A 24495-nucleotide genomic window follows, 5' to 3' on the forward strand; every position below is an offset into this window, starting at 1 on the left:
ACTGTACAACAAAATAGGTTGTGAATTTACAAAGGGGATTATGCACTGTACACTCCTTCCTCACACTGACTGAAAGGTAGAATAACCTATTTTCACTAAAGAGGGCTACCTCATAGGTAGAGGGCATATCTTATCATAAGTACAAGAAAATAATATAGTTTATTCTGTAGCAAGTTTTTTGTATAGCTGTCCACCTGGTATGTGCTAATCTGCAACCAATGCCACAGATGATCAGTGTGGCAACCAAACACTAACTAGTTAAAAAATCATCCCTCCTTGACACAGAGGAAAAATGAGAAGGAACAGCGCTGTAGTTGAAGGTAGGTGCATTGGCCAGAACCACAGTGTTTGGTTTTGTAACTTTAAGCAAGTCCTTTGACTTTCACACTTAATTTTTCCATGTTTGCAAAAGGAAAGATAATAATTGCCTAACCCATGTGAATATTGTGATTCTTAATTTCTGATTAACACTGGTAGAAAACCCTTGCTATTTCATGGAGCAAGAAGGAACATTCAGAAATCTGAGAATCAGGATTGCAGTCCAACTTTGCAGCTTGTGCTGCCTTTCATTGCTCAAAACTCACTGCACTTCTTTCAATATTTCCATTGGACATCCAATCTTCTGTCTGTTGCATACTATAATGCTTGTTTTTTTTGCACAAGAAATATAATTCTTCAGAAAATCAAGATATTTCTATCTTCATACACTCCATGTATGTTCCTGTATGCCTGAGAAAGTTTCCTCCAAAAAGATACTGAAAATGTTCTTAAATAAATGTTCTGTTTGTATTTGAATAATACTTCCTTCTTCACCATGTTAGTACTATCTATTATTTAATGAGTGAAGCACTGCTATGTTATCTGAACTAGAAGGAGGCAGAGAACGGTATCAGGAAGACCCCTGGAAAAAAGAAAACATGTGGGGAAAACCTAAACATTTTTTCCTTTCCTATTCTACACCTCTACTCTGCTCTTGTGAGACTCTGCCTGGAGTCCTGCATCCAGCTCTCCAACATAAGAAGAACATGAACCTGCTCGATTGGGTCCAGAGAAGGGTCACCTAGATGATCAGAAGGCTGAAGCACCTCTCCTGTGAAGACAGGCTGAGAGAGTCGGGACTGTTGGGTCTAGAGAAGAAAATGCTCTATAGGAAGACCTTAGAGCAACCTTCCAGTACCTATAGAGGCTGAAGAGAAAGCCAGAGAAGGACTTTTTACAAGGGCATGTAGTGGCAGGACAATGGGTAATCACTTTAAACTGAAAGAGGGGAGATTTAGATGAGACATAAGGAAAAAGCTCTTCCCTGTGTGGGTGGTGAGACACCAGAATAGGTTTTCCAGAGAAACTCTGGCTGCCCCATCCCTGGAAGTGTTGAAGGCCAGGTTGGATGTAGCTTTAAGTAATCTGGTCTAGGGAAAGGTGTCCCTGCCTATAGCACGGGAGCTGGGACTAGATGATGTCTAAGGTCCCTTCCATCCCAAACTGTTCCAAGATTCTATGATAAGAACTCCTCAGGGACAGAACAGTGGGCCAGACATTGCAGAGCACCAGCCTCCTGACACAATCTGCAACTTCACTGTAGAAGGGATAGGCTCAAGTCTTGGCTCAAAGACAGCTGTGATTTTAACCCAAAAGTCTGATTGTGCGAAAAACTTCAGCTTCTGTATGCAAGTATGCATATTCTTGTTGGCACTTCTGAGAAGCACTGGCCAAAATCACATGTGGGAGTATACATTAAGACAACACAGGCGAATCAGAATGGTAAGGATGAAACATAAAGAACTGCTTCAGACACATTTTGATTAGCTGACTGTAATGTGTTTTGCAGCCAAGACTTGTACATAGTTAGCACAAGGTTTATTCTTTGTACATTGCATTTCCCTTAGCAGTAATCAACATGCTACAGATAATCAGGCTGTATATTGGTGCTAGGATTTACTCTGGAGTTGCAAAGGTAGGTAAAAACAGGTACTGAGAAGCAGAGTACATACTATTTTTCGATGTCTCTGTGCAGGCAGAGTGGTAGGTGATCGTTGCTGTTAAGCAAAATATGCACACCTATATACATAGATGACAAAATAGGTGCTCAAGGAAAACTAGCAAATACTTAAAATCAAAGTGAACAAGAGCCACTGAAGTTGGTAACTGTAGTCAAAGGTTTCTGCAAGCAGATCCTACCTCAATGTTTTATCTGTGTCATATTTCATCAACTATGACTTCAGAAAGAGCTAAGAACTATGTGGAAACTACAGTAGTCTTCAGGATGTGAGAGGTCCCAGATACCCACAGATAGTGAGGGGTTTATCTAGAAGGAGATTGTTAGGACAGCACCTTTATCATTTCCCCATCTCCTCTCTGCTGTACTCACCTTTCAACAAGACATTACTTGCTATTTGCCCTTTGCACTTCTGCTCCTGTCAAGTTACAACATCATTCATCTTCTGCAGAGATACTTCTCCCTCACTTAAATTTCTGGCAGCCAGTTTAAATCAGTGTTGTTGCACTAACTTAAAAGGAACTAGAAGATCTTAAGCCAGATAAGATACTTATCTTGCATAGAAAATTTCAAGTTCAGTATTGAAAAAAAGACAGAATCCTTCTATAGGAGATATTCCATTAGGATCAACTTCAGGTCAAATATTTTTATTGAAGTCGTATTACTACCAATCAAATAAACAGTTCCTCTGCAATTGTTCCCTAAATCATAGGCTTGAAAATGAAATTGATTTCTAATTTGAAAGTTTTCCCATTTCTTGGAAGTCCAAACAAAGTTTGTATGGATTGGGGTATCACCAGCTTCACTGGTATCCATTCAAAAGGGAATGCCTACCATTTGTCCATAAATCACCATTTACAGCTTTATTTAAACACATCCTCCACATATCAAGGCAATGTAATTTTTCTGCAAAATTAAGTGTTCTTAAGTTAGCTGCAGCGAGACAGAACAAATGAGCAATTTGAAGAAGGCGAGGCAGTGGCACACAGGAAAAGGCCAAGACTGGATACAGGAAGCATGGCATCTAATCCACCTTTTGCAATTGTGTCAAATGTCCTTTTTATCACAACATACTCTTTCTCAGAACAGGGCGATGCCATACACAGAACTGATTTTGTCAGACAGAAAATGTGCAGAATTAGGTCTCCAATCAGCCATTCACGGCCCTGTCAATGTAGCCCCAAGTTGTGTTTTAAAAATACAAGTGCCCCCCCTTCTGGCCAACAACGACTCCCAAAATCGGTTTTGCAAGACATTTCAGCCTAATACTAAAACTCAGTTAGTTTATAAAAGTTAATTAGACTTGTTTTAAGATATAAACTCCCAGTCAAAGCACAGAATTTCCATTAAGTTTCAGACATTTCTACCTTTCTTTAGAAAAATATTTTCCTTTGCTTACGTAATGCTGTATTCTGGGCTAAGTATACTCATCCATGAATTTCTCAAGATAGTCACTGAATCACATATAGTAGGAGTTGGAAGGGACCTTCAGAGATTATCTAGTCCAACCCTTCCGCTAAAGCAGGTCCATCTTGATCAAGTCACACAGGAACGCATCAAGGCAGGTTTTGAAAACCTCCAGAAAACGAGATTCCACACTCTCTCCAGGTAGCCTGTACCAGTGCTCCATCACCCTCACAATAAAATAGCGTTCCCTTATGTTTATAAATGTAACTTTTTATGTTCCAGCTTTTTTCCATTACCCCTTGTCCTATCACTAGATAAAAGAGAAAAAAGTGACGCCCCAACGGGAAGGTTTTAACAACTCTGGATGTTCTTTGGTGTCACAGGACCAGACTTCCTAAAAACTTTCAGAAACATAAAAGCTTACTCAGGAGCAGTGCCAACTCAGGCCACTGAAAGGGACTCAATGATATCTGTGTGCCACAAAAGGAGAAATGCTGTTAGATCCAAAGCAGGCTGCCTCAGATGGTCAGTCACCTGACAGGTTAGTCTTTCATTTAGATGAACAATTTACAGATAATAGTGATGTAATGATGCCAATGCCTTGGAATTTACAGCTTGGAAGGAAGACTATTTAAGGGAAGGTAATTGCTGGAATACAAATATTTTAATGACTGTTTAAGTGACTTTTCAAAATCAATCTCATGAGCAATACAGATACCCATTTATTTGCCATCTGGTTAACAGCATTCAGCAAGAGGACAAAAAGCCAAGAATGAGAAACAGCACAATGCTTCTGTACAAGCCAGATCCTTTCAGTTTGAAAGAACATAGAATCATGTAATTTAGGAAAGCAAACTCTGGGTTTCTTCTTCTTTTTCTGGTTAGGGGAAAAACTCAGTGCAGTTCTTATACAGTTTTCCTGATGCTGAAATGCTAAAATGCAATGTATAAAGGGGCTTTTTTTTCTCCCCTAAATTATTATTGCTGATACAGTATGAAGACAAGACAGAAAAATGCTTCCACAAGCAATGTCACAGTTTAGTGAAGCCTCAACAAAAATTTACAGAAGAAATGAAAACCTAAACACCATCGAAACACATTTTTTACATGTGCTGTGCAAATATTTAATACCAGTGGTTTTCTGTTTTTCAGAAAGAATACCAGTAAACAGGGGAGACATTACTATTTTTCTTTACAAAAGCATAATTCTGCACAAAAAAAAATATATATCAGTGAGAAAATTATGTCTAGGTTTTGTCCTCACTATCAACACATTTAGAAGTAGATGAGCAACTGCTTAAATGCCAATTCTTAAGTTTGATTTAAACAAGTCTATTTCTGCAAATTTGACACATCTACAGAGGCAGGAAGTAGTCTGATATATGGTCCATAGCACAACATACAGTTAATATTAGGCTGTCCTTTGAATTTCTCCCCTTTAATTGCTACAATCCTTCTACATGAAAAATTAAGTCACAAAAAGTATGAAAGTGACAAAATACCTGATTGATTATCTGCTGTTGAATTTTTTCTCCAGACTCTGAAAGAGAAAGAAAATAATTAGTTTGTACATATTTTAAAGAATACGATCATGTACATACAGGAAAAAAACCCAAAGAATCCAGCAAAGAACTTAATACATGAAAATGACTTGAAACCTCAAAAAGGAAATCCACCTAAAGTAAGAGAAATCCAAGCATCTCTCAATTAAGATGTGATAAAAAGAAGATCGAGATAGGTAGTTAATCTTCCTAACCAGGAACCCCGTGAGAAATTACTACATTCAAAGTGATGACAATAGTTTTCAAATATGTGCTATGAAGCATCCTAATGCTGTAAGATGTACTGCTGCATGTATACGTGCCTGAGAGACTGGTAGCATCCAGCTCAGGATTTGACCACTGGAGGAAAAAAGCAGCTTCTGCCACTGCCCTAAAATAAAATTACATTCCTCTGTCAAGACTGAGGTTAGGCACCAGCTGGCTCTAGGCAGAAATTCTATCCTGATAATATCCACAAAGTGGCATGTTGAATTATGGTCTTGCTTCCTTATTCTGGCCTCCTTCTGCTGTGTCCTTCAGTGTGCTCCTGAAGATATGATGGAAGCCTAGATTGAATACTGCTTTTCTATAGCTATCTGGGACCTTAGCAGCAACGACACCTCAAACCTATTCTTTCCTTTTAGATCAAAAGGGGTGGTAATTTTGCCTCATATACTGTTTGGACGTGCTAGTTGTCAAAAGGGCAGCTGGTATCAATTATCCTTCTTTTACTACTGGAGATCATCCATGCATATTGGGGAAAGTGAGGAATTTCACACTTACCTATCCAGCCAGGCTATGCATACCCTGAGGTTTGGTTTGGGGTTTTTTTTTGGTTTTTTTTTTTTTTAAATAAAAATGATAGGACAGTATTTACAAACTGTCAGTATCACTACTAACTGTCAGGGGATCCTGCCTAGCCTGGGTGGCTGCCAGCTCCAGCATGGGAAAAAAATACTCAATTTTTTTGTACTGATATGTGAGGCACAAGATTTTTTTAAAAGAGATGAAAATATATTGTTAAAATACAGTACAAGCACTCTATGAACCAAAGGAAAATGATCTTTCTTACTTGTCTCTGAGAATACTCCTCAATGAAAGCATTTCAGATAGTTCAGATAAAGCTAATCACTTTAGGCTATATTATAAGATTGTCTCTGACATCAATTATTTCCTGCATGTTTGTGTTGTGGTTTTATTTGCTAAATATAAAAAATATGGTTTTTTTGGCTGCCCCTCTCATCATTTAAGGGAGACTTCTCAAAATGTACTCCCTTGTTCACTGAGTGCATCTTTGGGAGAAATAGAATTTATTCTTGTAACTAACATTTTAACCCAATAGGTTGTTGGTAATAGAATATTAAAGGAGTATGTGTTTTTAGCATTCTCTAATGATATACAAGTTGCTAGGAAAGCAGAGTGTTTGAAATCTCTGGTTAGATCAACACTATTTTGCTCAAAGGTTTGTGGACTTTGAATACTGATGCTTTCCTGTTTCCCAGTACATTTGTTTTTAGGCTATTTTGATTCACTTTAAAGGAATTTTAATAACTTTCTGTTGACAGCATGGACAGCTGGTCTTGAGAATTAGTGAAAATTCACTTGCTGACTGAGGAAGGAAGTGACATCAATGAGCTTCTAAAGTCAGCCCCAGGGAAAAAGAGTGCTCCACTAGAATAGCCTTTCATACCATTGTATTTCCAGTGATGCCTTGAGATGCAAATTGCATTATCAATCAAACTTGTAGTTTCCACCTCAGCCAAATATAAAAAATGAACAGAAAAACTGGGAAAGACCTTAGTGGCCATTACTGACACTGCTAGGGAAAAGGTGAAGAATAATTTCTTCTGGTTTGTTCCTTGATCACTCTTAGTTCTTTCTTTTGGCAATTTAAATACTACAGTATCAAGGAAAAAGCAGTTGCAGGAGTGTCTGCATGATATATCAGTAACGATGACAGGAGTTAAACAGGACAGAGATTGACTAGGCTGTTAAGGACAGAAGAGAGATCAAATTCAAGGTCACCAGTAAATTGAATACTCTGTTCTCCATTTATTTGCCAGACGATCCTTGTCCTCACCACAGATCAACTATGTAAATTTGGCACAGTCAGCAGTTTTGCTCAGAAGAGACCAAGGTCTGTAATAACAGAAATGCTGCAGATTGGAGTGGAAATACACTGGCACCATTAAATGGGGAAGCTTGTAAAGTCCTAGTGTGTACTGTACTTTTGTTTTAGAAGAAAAGCTGCAAGAAGCAGTGAAACAACATGAACAACACGTAGAGTGCTGAAAAGAGGTTCAGTGTCCAGGTGATGGCCAACAGTAGGGCAGTAGAAGGCTCTGTCATTGAAACTAGCTAGAACTTAATTTGTCCTGCATTTTTTTTTTTGTCGTTTGTTTTATAAATGCCCAGAATTCTCTTACAATGACTAGTCACTAATCTCTGTTTTACTTATGACACCCTCAATTTTGAGAAGCATATTTCTGTTTAGGTGCCTTGTGATCTCTGTGGTGACAATTAGTGTCAAGCCCCACTAGAGAAAGCACTCCAAATTCAGAGGATGTAAAGCAATGGGACATTGACAAAACCAGAAACATCAGAACATTGTTAGCTAGTCCCACAGATAGCACCTGGGTGAGTTTCATGATTGCTTGAGACTTGCCAGAAATTTCATTACCCGTAGACCCACACATGCTAAAATACAAAATTTACAATAGTTTTCCCAGAGCCACTACAATAAGGTAGCAACTTATACAAGATGAATGGATGCAGGAACATCAAACTGTCTGGGAAATTTACTTCCACCTGGAAATTTATCTGGAAGTTGTCCTATCGGTAGACAATGCAGTCCGAGAGACACATCTGCAACTCAGACTGCATATGAATGGCTTGATCTTCTATACTTCTCTTGAAAATTGTTTTTTCTACCTGTTACCTGGCAAACTGCTCCTAAATGGACTCAACAGTGTGATCTGACCAGCCCTGAAAACATAAGCAAATCAAAAGGCCTTAATCATATACAGCTACACTTCACTCTTCCAGTCAAAAGATGTATTTACCAGCACAAACAACGATTCATATTTGCTGAGGCTGTCCTTTCCTGCTGCTCTGAGGCTAAAGTGGTGCAACTGGATTCCAGCAATGTTTTTGCACCAGGATCGTAGAAGCTGACCTTTCCCCATTTATTTTCAGTGATTTTCTTCTGTCTCTCTAGTCTCAAAAAGTGTAATGGATGGTTGAGATAAATGGCTTCCTTTGGTTGACCTCAAGCTATATCACTTTTGGAAAAAAAACTATAGCAAACATTCTTTACAAGATTTCTATGTATTTTCATACAATAATTAGTATACTAATTCCTGTTTCCAGGACAAGTTGGGTTTTTCTATTTGTTTTGCTTGCTTATTCATATTATAAGGAAGATTACCTTACTGAAGGGAAAAATGCCTGTTTGCTAAGGTAAGTGACCACTGCAAGACATGAGAGTATGCCACAACTGATGCTGTCACGAGGAACTGCAAGATTGACTCCTCAGCCTTAACACACGTAACCTACACAGAGAACAACATGCAATTATGTACACTATGCCCTGCTTACCTCCGTACACAGGAATGCGATATTTGTGCAGGTTTAGAGATTAATCTGGTGTAATTCCTTTAATGTTAAACTACTTCCAGCTCCAATATAATTAAGATCACCAGGTACAAAAGATTCAGACTGGAAATCCGAGTACAACAGAACAAATAACAGCTTGATGCTGTTTCTTATGTTCAAATAGTTGGATACAGTAAGGATTTTGACAGCATGTTCCCTAAGTATGTAGCAGAAGAAAAAAAAAAAAGTTTCATTTCAAAAGGCAAAAGACTACTACTGCATTTAATTAGAGTATAAAATCCCTTAAATACACAGATCTGCCAATTTATGTGACGTGACTGCTACAAGTCTTAGTAACAAAGAATTTCTTTTTTTCTTTTTTTTTTCCCCTCCCTAAAACCAAATCCTAATTTATACTTTAAGCATCCATCATCAACATCAATAAAATGAAGGCTGTGGAATAAAAAGTTCATTTCCTTAATTAAGTTTTCACATAATCCAACTAGTATTTGTGGCATGACAGCAAGGCAGTGGATGAACAAAAATTCTGCATTTGTCTCTCTGTTCGTAAGTGTCTGAGGGTTTCCAAGCAGACTGATGAAAGTGAGGAGAATCCCAGGGGGCAAAAGGGACCTTCAGCCTTGCTCTGAAACTGCCATAAGCATAGTCTAAAACAGCAATATTCACTTAACTGCAGGTGGGAATGGCATTGCTAAGAAATGAGCTTTGAAGAGGGAGTTCAATAATCTAATATTGGTTTAATTTTGTTTTTCCAGTTCATGACAGAAAGACTAACAACTTTGGATTTTACTTTATTTTTATAGACCTAAATAAACACATATGCAACCTATTTGGTTACAATTCACCTCACTTTCATTACTGGTTTCCTAATCTGCCAGAACAGATTCTGAGAAGTGAAAGGAAACCAAAGCACTCATTTGAGACAAACTTCCACAGCACTCCCACACGCATTGGAGCCTGAGGAAGAAACACTCGGATTTGGTTTTCAGACTTAAAATGGAGAAGGTGTGACATTAATAGATTATCTTCTGTGAAAGCATGTAACTTAGCACACAGAAATTAAAATATTTAGGACAGAACCACAGCTTTCCTAGAAATTATGCACAGAATCTCTGAGACTTGCAAGCAACACAGGTCCTGCAGATGTACATAGCATTTCCTCCTTCTTCTTAACAAGGAATTAAAAAAACTGAAACTGCTCATTTACATCATTGTGTTCAAAAACTAGTTTAGATTATTTTTGCACCTTTATGATAATTATGCAACTGCATATGATTAGAATGGTCTAAAATGTATTAATCACATCTTCCCGATATTGCATAATCCTTCTCACTTGTCATGACGCCAACTCACAAGTTGCCCTGGCAGAGGGAAACATAAAAAGAAACCCAAGTTGATACTGATTGAAGCAAATGAAGGAAAGTTGGCCATCTCAAAACATGGAAACTCTCACAGCATTCCAAGGTCTCCCTAGCTAATTTTTTGTGATTACTTTTGATATGAAAACAGACTGTTAATTGTCAGTCTCTAATAAGGATGCAGAACTGTTCCCTGGGAAGTTCAAAGGACCCTGGGAAACTAAACATTTCCGCAAGCTCAAGTAGCCAAATGTTCTGTGTTGATTAACACACACCATTCAATTTCTACCTAACAAAGTCATAACAAGAATAACCCCAAAGGAAAAACAACTCAACCCAGGACTGACAAAAGAAACATTAGTCTTAATAGGACCAAGGGCTCTCATTCATTAATTCTGTTGTGGATAAAATGGAGGTGGGAGTGTAACTCAAGTCCACTTCTGGACCAAATCCTGCATTTGCTAACACTGTGTAACTGTACTTATGGTAAGGTGATGTTAGAATATAAGGTAATTAAAAATTTGAAGTTTTACGTGCTCTCTGTCTCATTAGCATTGATACATATTTTCTAACAGAATTAGCAGGCAGGCTCGTTTGTCAGTTTGCTTCTAGAAGGTTGAGCTTTATAAATCTGGGAAAAGGGAAAGCAAAAATTTGTCACCTTTTTCCTTTAAGGATGGAAGATTTGAGACAATGGAAACATGCCAGACAGCATATTTGGTTTTATCATCAACAAAATATTGATATGATGGTTTGGATAGTTTCCAGCTGAACATCATGTGTCTATTCAATGCCTATTTGGCATTTATCCTGTATCTAACAACAAGAACAGTTTGTTTTTTGGGTTTTTTTTTTGTTTTTACAGCTCACTATGCAACTGCTTTGAAATGCTTTTTTTCTTTTATCCAACCACTTCACAACTTTTTCAGATTCCTGCTCTCTTAAGGCAGGCATATTGTGGATTCCTACTCATCTGCAATTAGGCAGGCAAGGATCAATTAATTATGGCTTAGCAGATGCATTTCCTGAAACTATCACAATGTGATTCAAATCCTATGGTAGAAACTGACTCAGTTTTCACACTGCAAGGGCAATTGCTTTTTCATTTGAAATCCTGTAGACCACCAGCTTCCACTTTCTTGTTGCTAGTTATGCATGGTGCTTTATGGTGCTTTGTATTACAGTCAGCCAGAGGATAGGTCACATAATCTGTTAAAATGGTTTTTTGACTATGCTCCAGTGTTTCCAGTGTTGAGCTCAATCGCTTATGCAGTTATCTTCTACAAGATAGGTTTGACACAAAAGAAGCTATTTCCACCCATCAGCTGGTCCATTATGCTTTCCTGTATCCAGGTTCTTAATATGTGTTAAATGAAGGGTGGTTGACCCTGATTTTTCTCCAGTGAAGCAAAACTATTGGAGTTTTATTCTAAGAACAGCATGGTAAGAGCTGTCATAATGGAAAAGCCCGCGGAGAACAGCTAGACCTTGAATCTACATACTCAGAGCCCACACTGAAAAAAAGCTGTGGACATACAGCTGTCTCTTCAATATACCCTGTTACGGTACTAGGCATCTAAAGCTTTGCATTGCACTCAAAGTAGGGCTGAAGTGTTGCAGTAGTCTGGCTTTGGTTTTGGTTCCTCCTTGATTTCTGTTCATATTAAGAACATATGATTGTCTGTATTCAGACAAGGAATGTGACTGCAGTTGAAATTTGTTGAGTCAAAGCCACATGGAGCCCTGACCATCCAGTCTGGGATATCCTAAAGGTCAGTTGTTGGTTTTTCATTTGTAGTGAAGATGAGTTGATATCCAGCTCTGAGGCACACTATCTCCCTATAATCTTAATTTATATTATATATATACCCTGGAAATGGCCTACAAAGGTGAAGATGCCAGTAACAATGGGAAGCAGCACAAGCTCCTACAGCGTTATGTCCACAGAAGCTTATTTTGACTCACCTGCTAGGACAACTGCAGCACAAACAGCTGAGCTACAAAGCTTCTCTGCAGTGAATCAGAAGCAGTGGTGTGTGTAAGATGGACATGCAGCAAACTCAAACGGGTGGAAAAAATTCCAGTTTCTTGGCACTAATTACAAAGTAGAGGCCCACAGAAAAGTCTCCATGGGAAGCCTTAGTCTACAGTTTCTGTATTTCAGAAATTAACAGGAGATTAATTGTCTATACAACATACAGCCAGGAAGTGACCAGTGGTGATGAGAGCACATATTCTTTCAATTTACTACTCATTCTGAGTTATGTCTACATAAATAAACTGTACTTGTTTGAATCTTCCATGTTTCTTTGTTTAAGGTCTAAATGTGTCACTCTAAGGCATGCTCTTAGCACACTGGTCTCAAATAACTTATCTGAACTTATTTCATTTAAAAGTAAAATATTCCCCAGTGAGAATGTGACACTTAGAAAAAGACACTACTCACGTTTACAAAGGTTATGTGCAAGAGGATTTGGAATTAATCCACTGGTAAAGAACACAGGGGAAAAGGAACAGGTGAAATAGGAGCCTCTTGAAAGAAAACTTTAACACATGGAAAACTCAAAAAATTCTCTAAATGGTATAATTTTACAGTGAAAGAAAACTAGGAAGAGAAAGGCAAAGAAACAAAACTAGAACGTAACCTTTCCTAGTGCATGGCTCTGAATTAAGAGTAGTCAGACACAAAACAAAACCCCACAGCAATCAGTTGCTGCAGGGAGTACAAATTTATCTATGTTTTGTATAACTAGTGTATGACCTTTTGTGATCAACTCTTGTGCTTGAATTCAGCTGTAGTTATTGGAAGTCATTTGTAAAAGGTCATCCATGACTGAGGTTGGTGCTGCTCAAAAGAAACTGGGGAGAGAGAAAGGTGGTGTGAAGCTCAACTACTTAAATAGATTAAGTTTTCAAGTGGATTTGGATAGTTTGACAACAGTATTTAATAAGTAGTTAATTTCTGATGTGTGAATGTGACTTATTAGAGAATACACAGTTTTTACATTTGTCATTACTGAAATGTTACCAAAGGAGGTTTTATTACCAAAGAAGGCTATGTCGTTGCTTAACGGAGTTTTAAGTTTGGTTGTTTTTGGTTTTGGCTGTAAAAACCTGTAAAACCTGTTCTTCTCACTTTTTATCTGTTTTAAAAAATGATTACGGATGCTTAGTTTGTATTGCTTGTCCCGGTTTTGGCAGGGACGGAGTTAATTTTCTTCCTAGTAGCTGGTACAGTGCTGTGTTTTCAATTTAGTATGAGAACAATGTTGCTAACACGCTGATGTTTTAGTTGCTGCTAAGTAGTGCTAATCCTAAATCAGGGATTTTTCAGCACTAAGTGCTCTGCAAGCGAAGGGGTGCATAAGAAGCTGAGAGGAAGTGTGGCCAGGATAGATGTCACCAACTAGCCAAAGGGATATGCCATACCATAGGATGTCACGCCCAGTATATAGACTTGGGGGAGCTGAGGGGCAGATCACTGCTTGGGCATTGGCCAGTGTGTGGTGAGCAAGTGCAGTGGGCATCATTTGTCTTTCTTGGGTTTTGTTTCTCTCTTGTTTTTGTCACGTCCCTTCTCACTACAATTATTATATTTTATTTCCATTATTAAACTGTTTTTATCTCAACCCATGAGTTTTACTCTCCTTTCAATTCTCCTCCCTATCTCATTGTTGGGGGTAGCAGGGTAAGCGAGCAGACATACAGTGTTTAGTTCCTGGCTGGGCTTGAATCATGGCATTATTATAAAGCAATAAGGTAGTTTCTAGCCCTATTAAAAATCTATACCTGACTTTCTGCTTACACAAATTTGGTACTGATTTTTTTCTAAAAAAACAGAACTAAATGGGTCATATTTTAAGGATCCCCTTACAAGAAGAGCCTATAATGATGCACAAGCAACCTCAACAAGAGAATTTCAACAAACATATAAAAACATTCTAGTCAGGTTCTCTGAATATATTCTTTGAACATCAGAAAACTCAAACTACATACTACATACAAGGTAATTGACTAGGGAAAAAAAAAAGATACAATAACTTAACAGTAAAAGTAAAAGAAAATTAACGAGTGAATCAACAGTAGTTATTTAATGAAGATCTGATAAGATGACCTCCTCTCAAACCCCAAGATGATTCTGAAAGTCAGTCTGTAAAGGATTCATCATCACTATGTGAGAGCACATTTAGGCTTTTGCAAAAAAAATTAAAAAAAAAATAAAATGTATGCTTAATGTCTTTAAAACCAAACCTGCAGCTCAAGCTTATAATCTGCCCTACCACTAACTCTACCTAGCTGAATAGTAACTGAGTGTATATTGCACATACTGCAGTTAATTGCAACTGCCTCCTTTCCCACAGGTGAAACACCCTGATGCTCCAAGATTCATAGCACCATACACTACTTTGCCAGGAGCATTTTGCTTACTTTAGAAATGCCTGTTGTGCCTTCCTCTGCATGTCATCTTTGCTATGCCAGCTTGGGTATTGGCAGTGGTCACAAGTAGAAAGAGGCACAGGTGATGAAGCAAGTTCAGCAGCAGAAATCATTATGACAAATGAATGCATATATGTCACTGAAAATACAGCTAAATGTTTCCTTTTAATTAAACAGAGACTGGAAATAGCAGCAGTAAGTTGGTACCCAGAAACATCAACTACCCCAATGCCAAAAGCAAAATGATGCACTGTATCAATTTGATCACCTGGGGAGAGTCTAAGTAGACGTTCTCAGGCACAGTAAAACTTTTTCATCCACACAGGGTAAACTATCAAATGGGCTTTAAAACCACACCTGCAGGTTTTGTACATGCAAGCATTTTCTGCCCACAAAATACACTGCTGCTGCTTGCAAAGGATCATATATATGCACTAAAAGCTCATAACTAGGTACAATTTCCATCTGTAAAACGTGCAGGTGCACTTTTACGGAGACCTGCAAGAGGAACATGACTATACAGCACTATTTACATAGCAGCATTCAGATAACAAGCTAAGTAATCTTCTTGTAGGATGTGTCATGCCAGGCACAGATAAGGGGGGTAGAATTTGCAGCTGAAATTGAGCCATGCTCATGACTGGCAGACTGATTGAAGAGACAAGTTTACCCAGTCATGGTTTGCAAACCATAGGTGTATACTAATACTGGTAGTGATGGTGATACCCCAAACTGAGGGTAAGGTTAACGTGTCTTCTGCAAAGGTGAAAAAAAGTTCTGAGAGAATCCTTAGCACCAAGAAATTAAAACTATTTTTTTAATGACTAAAAAACCCCACCTTGTTTATTCTTCCCCAGTGAACTGTATTATTTTCAGGCATTAAAATATAATCCTCCATGCCCGACATGAATCAGCATGTAAATTACTAACCAAGTTTACCTTCAGTAAATGCTAAGGGATATGATCATAATATGGTGCCTTTATTCACATGTAAATTACTAATTTCTACTGAATTGACCACTCAGGATGAGATATTTCTCTTTTCTTCTTCCAGGGAACACAGAGTCAATATTGTATCTGATTATCAACAAAACTTGTTACTGGCTTCTTCCTACCTGCATGGGCAAGGTCTCCAATTTCCACAGATTAAAGGGAAGAGGTATATTTCTTTTCAGCCTATTATTTATATTTATTTATAAGGGACACAATTCTTTATTTGAAATCTAATGAAAGAATGTGAAATGAAACACAAAGGAAATGTGGAAAAAAATTCTTTGGATCAGAAGAAAGCATTTTGGACTAAAGCCATGCCAATTGCTATTACTTAAATAATTAGTGAAGACTGCAAAACCGAGTTTGACAGGTCTGAATTTCCTGCCTGAGCATCCAACCCCATTCTTATTGTGGAAGAAAGTCAGCAGTGGAGTCCTGCTGCCTCATGTTGAGGACACCCATGCTCTTCAGTATGTTCTTAAAAACACCAAAGAGAAAGGCACCAGACAGAAAGAGGATAATTGTTTCCTGATGGTACTATTTGGATTAGAAATGATAGAGGCAGAATAATTTCTTACAGGAGTAAGCTGGTAATAAGATTATATATGAACTGTGATTTATGCAAAGTCATATTAGGAAACTTTTAGGCAAAAACTTTTAATTTAAACTCAGAAGCGGTGGACTCTGAACTGATTTTTGAGCATGTTGCTACTCAGGAGTGACATCTTGGGGTGGTAAAACTTCTGTGTAAACTTCACCTCTGTACTCACAAGTTAGAGAAAACAAATTGAAGATTACAGGAAAACCAAAAAAAACTCCACTGTGTTTCTGTACATACATACACTTGCATCTGTTATATGCAATTCAATTCAGATCCTTCCACTGTTGTACAGAACTGCAGAAGAACAAAAGAAAGTAAGATGGAGGACTGAAAGTATAGACTAGATAGGCTTACAAGGTGCAACAGCTGTGAAACCTGGCAAAACAATGATATGATAGAGATCTGTAAAGTTGTAAGTGACATGGAAGGTGTGAATCAGAACTGACTGTTTGCTGCCTGTTCTAACACAAGACTAGGGGCATCAGATGAAGCAGGCAGATGGCAGGTTCAAAACAAACATGCGGAAGCATCTCTCCATGCAACTGGGAAAGGAAACTCAGGAACTCTTTGCCAGAGGATGTTACGGCTGCTATAACTTTACATGGATTCAGGGGACGACTGAATAAGCTGAGAGATGGGAAATCCTCTGGGGGTTGATCAGCAAACAGAAAGTACCTCTGGCGCAGGAAGTCCCTGAAACACAAACTGTTGGAGTTTACGAAAGTCAAGTGAGGATGTTTCACTTTGCTGCTAGGATATCAAGCAAGACAGAGCTCTGGCCTCATCCAGTACTGCTGCTGTTATGTGCAACAACACAAGATGCTAAAAAAAAACCAAAAAGGGCTTGGTTTAAAATACTTCAGAGTCTAGACACCCTCAATAAGTACATCCACCACAGCTTACTGACGTGGTCCACTGGTGGCATGCAAGCAAGGGAAGAGTAAAGCTGTATTCTTCATCTCACATTGCTCTGAACTTGCGTTGCTCTGAACTTGAGGGATATAACAGACAACCAGTGAAATAATTCTCAGTTCTGGACTATGTAGGCACACAAAGTGTTTGCTATGCTGTTTTCCACCACTCAGATTCTTCACACACAAAAAACCCTGTCTTCTGGTCATGCTAAGGACCCCTAAACCCTGGCAGCTCTGAGCACTGGAGCAGCCTGTTTATACCTAAACTGCTGCAAGTGCCACAAATGACTAATTTCCCCTTTGCTTGTTTTGCTTTCAGGGACTGCGCTAGAGGGAGTTTGCAGAGAAATGCTCTTTGATCCTACAGTTTTGTTAGGGCACACGTGGGAGATCTTAAACATGGCAGGACACATTTCTCTCCTTTGCTGAAGGGGCATAATGATGTCTTCCTGCTCTGGGGTGATGCCCTGCCTACCAGGCTGTCATACAGGACGCTGTTGACCTTTCCTGTTAACCTGATACATAAGCCTTGAATCATAAGTGGCTGACCAGTGCTTAGATAAATTTCCAAGGAAAAGGAAGAACAGACTTAATGAATATTAAAAGCATTAGGCTCTGTGTGCAATGAAAAATAAACAAACATAATGACCTCAGTGACTTCCAAAGTTACCTGTAAGCATACTGAAAGCAAGACTTAGCCACATGATAACACCAGAACATTCTTCCATGCCACAGGCTGGAAACATCAAATGTTTAGGTCCTATTACAGGACTACCTGTCAACTTGCTGGTTTTGCTCCCTTGGAACTACACACAAAAGACACTACAGAAAAGCTGTGTTGGATTTTTGTTCACAAAGCAGATATTAAAGAACATAAAGAGGTCAATGGCCATTAAAATGAATTTTTAGGCACTATTTCTAATTATACTGCATTGACTAAATACAATTATATTTCAAACAAGTTTTGTTCATATAGTCATCTGCCTATGTTTTTTCTCCCTGTAGAGGAGGAAATAAAAGTTTTCATGGCAAGTAATGTTTACAATTTTGTAGTTCTTAAAAGTGAAAAAGAAAATCTGCATGAGACACTAAATATCTCAGTTGTGTTAGGCCAAAACCAGCTGTCAGCATTAAAGAAGAACCCCCAATGTCAATGCTGGCACTTTTTTCATCGCTGATTCTTAAGTCCTACCAGGAGGCTCTCTTGTAGCAGCCTAAGATCTTGCAACTCCAGCTGTGGAATTGTGTTAACAGATAACGTGAGTGCTCCCAGCCTCTTTCGATGTAAAATCAGGTTACCTACAATCACCGGGGAAGACCAGCAGTGCTTTGCCTAGTACCCCTACAATGGAGACGATATCCTGAATGTTAGCACCTACTGCCCTCTACCTGCTTCCCTCAAAACGCCTAAGCAGCAAAACCAGTGAAAACTTTGCTTTCTAATTTCTCAGTTTTTCAGTCTTGTAATTAGCTGATCAAACCCACTCTGACTATAACATATTTATAATATATTTCTTTTTGATAGCAAGAGTAAGAAGTGTTCGTGTCCTCTAGCTTACAATCTACATGAGGGAATGCCATTGCAAAACATACAAATACTTATTTCTTGCATCTTTTTATCCTGTTTACATAAAATCTAATTTTAAATTTCCCTCAAAACGAGTCAGAAGGACTGTGGATTCAGATGTCCACTGTCTCTTTCCAGGAAATGTGGTGGGAGCCATGCTGCAGTGAAGTTTATGGTGACAGACAGAGAAAAAAGAATTTCAGCTTGTAAATCTTTGTCCTGCAATATGATCTGTGCAGTGAAACACTTACATAGGCCATCTGAGCACCTGGCACATAGTACAGAAGGGCAAGCCTTAATGCCTGCACAGATAAGACTGCACCATAAAACACAAAGTTCCTATAAGCCATAGTAGATAGCCAGGAGGGGACCCAGAAAAAGTTTATCTCAACAATCTTAGCTTGCCCTCAGCCTTAGCAATGCTACTATATTCCACAGTTATCGTGTCTGACTTGCATTTTAAATTCTCAGTTCTGCCCAAGAGAATTGTTTTAAATTCCTTAGCTATAGAGAATCAACAGGAAACCTGCGTTCTTGCTTTTTTTGTTAGAGAGTACACATACACACTAACCTTTGGTCTTTAATGCTGCTTCCTTATGACCTACAGAACAGAAAATATTGCTATGTCCATTTATGGAGGAACAAAAATGCAGCAGAGGGCACTCAGATCTGGCCTCAAGTCCATGAATGTAAAGTCAGTGCTGCAGATGTGGGTATACATGTCTATTAATCATGAGGACAGTTCTAAAACAGAAGAGATATAGGAAATTATGGCAAGCTGTTAGAATTTTATGATCTCACCTTCAGGTCTAACAAAATGCACCACAGCAGCATTCCCTCAGTGTAAGGCAGGAGATATAGGGAAATATAAATGTCTGCTTACATAAGCAGCTTCTTGAAGCTGTGTTTTCAAAATTGCTTAAATTTCCAAAATCCAGTATGCTTCTAACAAAGTCTTAAAGTGAGGCAATTCAGTTTTTTTAAAAAAACAGAGCTTCTAGAATGTTAGGTCCTTGTCACTGCTTCTTTTTCTTCCCAACCCCTGTCACTAGAAGTCTGGCACTTACCAATCCTTCCACTTCACAGATTCATTCAGATTCACACCTGAAATATTCTTCCCCTGGCTCTATCCTCTCACTATAGCTAATGAATTTCATAACTAACCTGTAAAACTACCCAGAAAGCTAAAAAAAAAACCCCAGATACACTGCACTGAGGCCTTCTACAGCAAGCTTAGGTCAGAAGCTGAGGGCAATGCTGACGAATAGACCCACTACGAATGCATGGCATGCTTGCTGAAATTATATGTAAACTAATACTTGCATTCTGCATGCCTCAGCATAAAGCTGGCTTGACAGACACAGTCCCCAAGTGTCTTCTTGACTCTCTGTGATTGGCAGTAACAACCAGAAAAAACAAACAACAAACCCACAGTGAACTCCACCTGCTTGGAACACCCCTTGGTTCGCTTTCCAGCCCTCTGTGATTGTTTTTGCATCAGAGGGGTATGGAGAACAGAGATCCTATGGCAAATTGTCACAGTCATGCAGTCAATAGGTAAAACACACAATTTTTCAACACAAAGACATCTTAACAAGTCTATCAGGAACTGCCAATATGCCCATGTGCAGCCAGGCTGCCAGTGAAACTTCAGCATCCTATCAGAAGATCACTGCGGTACAGTGGGATCTGGCAAAACAAACCATAATGAATCTAGATGGTACTCAGTGAAGTGTCAAGTATTTCAAACCCTTCTATGAAAGTGCACTCTACTTAGTATCTTAAGTTCTTCATGACTAGTATGTTCAAATGAGGACTCTATTTTTGTTTGTTTTTAGCAACGGGAGTTTTTGCATTTGTTAAATTATAGCAGAGAGATTTTGATACTCAAGAAATGCATCTGTGTTTGTGGTTATCTCCCGTACTGCTAAAAAAGGTAATTTGCTCCACTTTAGTTTGTTTTGTTTTGTTTTTTTTTAAATTAAATTAATTTGAATTGAGTAGCCTTTTGGTATATCTTTAGCCTGAGTGTTTTTTCTACTCAATTCGGTACATTTTAGCTTCACTTTAGTTTTTCCCTTTATTCCCTGTCCCAGAGGAAATGTTCCACTGCAGATCATTGCCCTGACACTCTTCTGTGTTTGCAGATATTTGTGGCTACACATGCATACTCTTGAATCAATAACAATTTAAAAATATCAACATATATTTTTAGAAAAGATTTTCAAGAAAGCAGCTTTTACAAAAAAACCCAAAAAACAAAAAAACAACAAAAACCCACCAACCCCAAAACTGATAATTTTATGTGACTAAGTGCCCCCTAGTGACAAAGTCCAACTCCAAAAAACTTTCACAGCCACTTCCAAACCTCACAGAGTTCTAGTTCCCAGTATCTCAAAATTTTGCTGTTGTTGTTTAAGGAAAGGGAAGTAAAACAGCCAACCAAACCCTTTTCAAAAAAATCTTTAAATCTCAATATAGTAGCCCAAAATCTGCCTTATTTATTAAAGCATGATTCCGAATACTTCAGACTTTTCTTGCATAGGTAGCATCAATGTCAATGTGAATGTTCCTCTGATTCAAGAGATGCAGAGTCACCTTCGTGGTGGGTTAAGTTACACAATATCCAATGAACCTACATACTTCTAAGAGCTGTCTGCCACTGAGTGGTGATGCTGCAAAAAGCAGAAAAGACAATTAACTCTGGGCCATCCCTGCAACCCTTGCCTCTTGCTACAAATCCCTCACACCACACTGAAATCCACCTCCAGTCAGTCACTCGAAGCACACATGTCTAAAGGGCAGGTATCTGCAGTTATTTTCTCCAAAGATGTAAGCAGGAAACGTACTTTGGGAAACCTGGCTTACAAATGAGCTCTTAGAAAACAAAAACACCCACAAAAGCAAAAACTCTATTTTTCTTTTTCCCCTCAAACATTTCAAATTTCTGAAAGTAGAGAAATTCTCCAAAATATACCAATGTCTTTATTTTGTACAGCAACTCCCTAAGGCAAAAGCTGAAAATTCACAAACTATTCTTAATACAGAATATAGATATTTATATCTGTGCCTATATCTATATCTATCTATCTATATATAGACATACATACTGCAGATCGATGACCAGATCTGTGTACGTCACCTCAAAAATATTCATTGATCTTCTGTAAATAAGAGGTCTCTAATTTATTCCAATGTTGTCTTTGGCTCTGTGGTCTTTAGCGTACAGAATCTCACCATTACACTTCAGTTTGAAAAACAGCTCAGAATCACTTTGTAAAAGACTAACAACAACTAATTTGAGTAATACTGTTGTCTGCAATACATTTTTTTTAAGAGGATATCACTTCAGTGAAAACATTTTTTTTTGTCTCCACACTTAATGACCATGAATTATATTTTCCAGTTTTTCTAATGAAGTAATAACCTTACCATATTAATTTTCTTTGCTGCACTCACTGTCTTTGCACTATTATAATCAATGATGTTAGCTAGAAAAGCAGTTTGAATGCCTGTGTGTTCACAAGTTACTGTAAAATGGGTTTTAGTCAAAAGTACTCTGATATCTTCTGGAACATTAAATTGAAGGCTTAAAATACAGCTTTTCAGTAAGCAATTTCTTACAGAAGATAAAAACCAGCTCATAAAACAAAAACAACAAAAAAAGACATGGCAAATAAGAAAAATTGTTCAAATGCAGGCAACATAAAAATGAACTGAAGTAAGTTGAAGTCTTCTAACGAAGTTTTGCTTCCTTAAAAACAACAACCCCCCATACTAAGATGCACTCAATTGCAATGTAACCTTTTAGATTACCGTCAAAAAAGGGTATAGTTTTATTGTTGGTACCTGGTCTCAAGTTTTAGCAGAGTACTTACATTGCCGTCTCTCTATTCATATTTAAATTAGCTATCATTGGTTAGAATCAACATATAATGCTAAGTATTGTGAAAATAGACTAATTACCTATCCAGGGGAAGGAATAAACCGCCCTTCAGTATTTTCTCAATCATGACAGAAAAATTCAGTGCCTTCTTAAGGCTAATAAAAGTACACAAGAAACACGCAATTCTTACACTTTCACGAGACATAAAGCTCCGCAGCTCAGTGTCTGTGGAAACTTCTTCTGAACATATTAAAATAATCTTCTACAGAAACTCTGCTCATAAAATAAAAAAGCTAGGATAGTTAAAATTAATACAACATAAATAAAACATGCATTGGCGTATATATTAAGTGACAAGTCTCAGAAACTCCACCGCCACACTCACGTTCACAAAGCAGCCAGAACACACACAATTCATTAAACCCATTCAAGTGTGCAAGTTCTTCCCGGCATTATTCATAATTGAAACATTTCAATTTTAGTTAACAGAAAAAACCCCTAATTTAAAAGTAAAACAAGGAAATTAGTGCTCTGTTTCTGGATTACAATCCCATAGTGCCTTCAAATAGCCACATTTAGCCTCAGGAGGTTTAATTAAAAAAGTTGGGTTTTTTTTTTTTTTCCAAAAAGAGGCAGCGTAGCCCACTCAAACAGAAACCTTCGCAGACACAAATCTCTCAAACAGTTTTTCCAGTATACCATACAAAGCCAAGCAGAAAAATTAACTAAATTTTTTTTTCAACTTATATTTTAACAATACACCTTGAAAAAGTTGTTCCTTAAATAGGAATGGTCTTAAATAGGTGTAAAGAACAGTCCCACAGATGGGCTTCAGGTCAGGTCCTCACAAAAGGAAACCCTCTGCTTGTAGCAAAAAGTAGAATAAGGACAGTGTACCCTACAGGACATAGTACTCTCTGCCAAGCACCTCCACAGATGGTCAAATTACTTAATCTGAACAGCCTACACAAAAGGAGCCACAGCACCCTGAATGAAATTAATTGGCTTATTAAAATGAAAATCAATGGCTGAGATTTAAATTTTACATCTCAGACTCAATACTCTCAGGCCAGAGATGTGCACATCAGAAGCTCAGGTCCACTGTTACTCAACATTTCATTTGGTTTGATTTTCTTCAGAGATGAGAGCAGACAAAGCACATTTCCCTATTCTTGGTCTGTTTTATTGGCTTACTGGGGCTACACACTGCTGTCCTCAGACACAGAATCACACTCTGAAATGAAAAAAATCACACCAAGATGCAGAAGACCCCACGTGAAATGCAGGCACACTCTGCGAGACTACAGTCCCTCATGCCTCAAATCTCATCTCTCTCTTTTACCACTACCCAGAGCAGCAGGACTTCACAGGCAGAGCTGCCCGTAGATTTCCTAAAGCCCTGCTACATTTCAGTACATTCCCACAAACACCATGAGCTTTCCTGCATGTTAGGCCCTCCAAAGAGCAAGGACAACAATCACTTTTTTCGAAAGTTATTCTGAAATCTCGTTAGAGAATTACCTAAGGGGAACTGGGAGAGCCCTGGGGGAAGGGATGACAAATTGTTGCTTTACTCCTGCATTCTTCCTATGCAATCTGCTTTTGGTTACCTGCTGGCAACCAGATAACTGTACTCAGCATATTTTCTGTCTGGCCTCATGTGGCCTGTTATTGTTGGGCAAACAAGCAACCAAATTATGTCCTGCTTATATAAAATCATGTGAAAGCTATTTCAGCTCAACACCAGATGCAGGAGGAGACCATTATTCTGGGCTGCAGCTGATGAATTCCTGAAATATAGCTCTGTGTTGTTTTTGTTCGCTTTTGTCAAGCTCTAAAAAAGAGGAAGAAAAAAACCCAGAAGTTCCAATTTAATTTAAAAAAAATGGTCTAGCTTCTTTATCATCTCCTTCCTGTAGATTAATATTTTCACGATTTGTACAGTGAGGCTAAAGAGCTGTACACACTTTTCTATTTGCATGATAAAGAACAGATTTTACCTCAAAGTGAGGTTTTAGTAACACTTGATTTCATCATTTACATGGGGACAAAAAAACCCTCCCTCACAGCCACCATGTAAAACAATTCCACTTTTTAAATTTTTTGGAAAAAAAATTAGTTTTATTATTCCTTAATACTGTAATATCAGTAAATCGTGATCAAAATTTTCTACCTTTCTG

The 24495-nt window shown here is 38.2% G+C and overlaps 1 protein-coding gene across 1 annotated transcript in view; it reads right to left on the reverse strand.

Moving 5' to 3' along the window:
* Positions 1-24495, reverse strand: part of CHST9 (carbohydrate sulfotransferase 9) — an 89732-nt gene that overhangs the window by 11720 nt on the left and 53517 nt on the right. Inside the window, exon 4 of the mRNA XM_061995523.1 lies at positions 4906-4943. Coding sequence (XP_061851507.1) covers positions 4906-4943 — 38 coding nt within the window. The remainder of the gene's footprint in view (positions 1-4905; positions 4944-24495) is intronic.

This window comes from Colius striatus, chromosome 4 (genome assembly GCF_028858725.1).
Source record: "Colius striatus isolate bColStr4 chromosome 4, bColStr4.1.hap1, whole genome shotgun sequence".
Classification (NCBI taxonomy): Eukaryota; Metazoa; Chordata; class Aves; order Coliiformes; family Coliidae; genus Colius; species Colius striatus.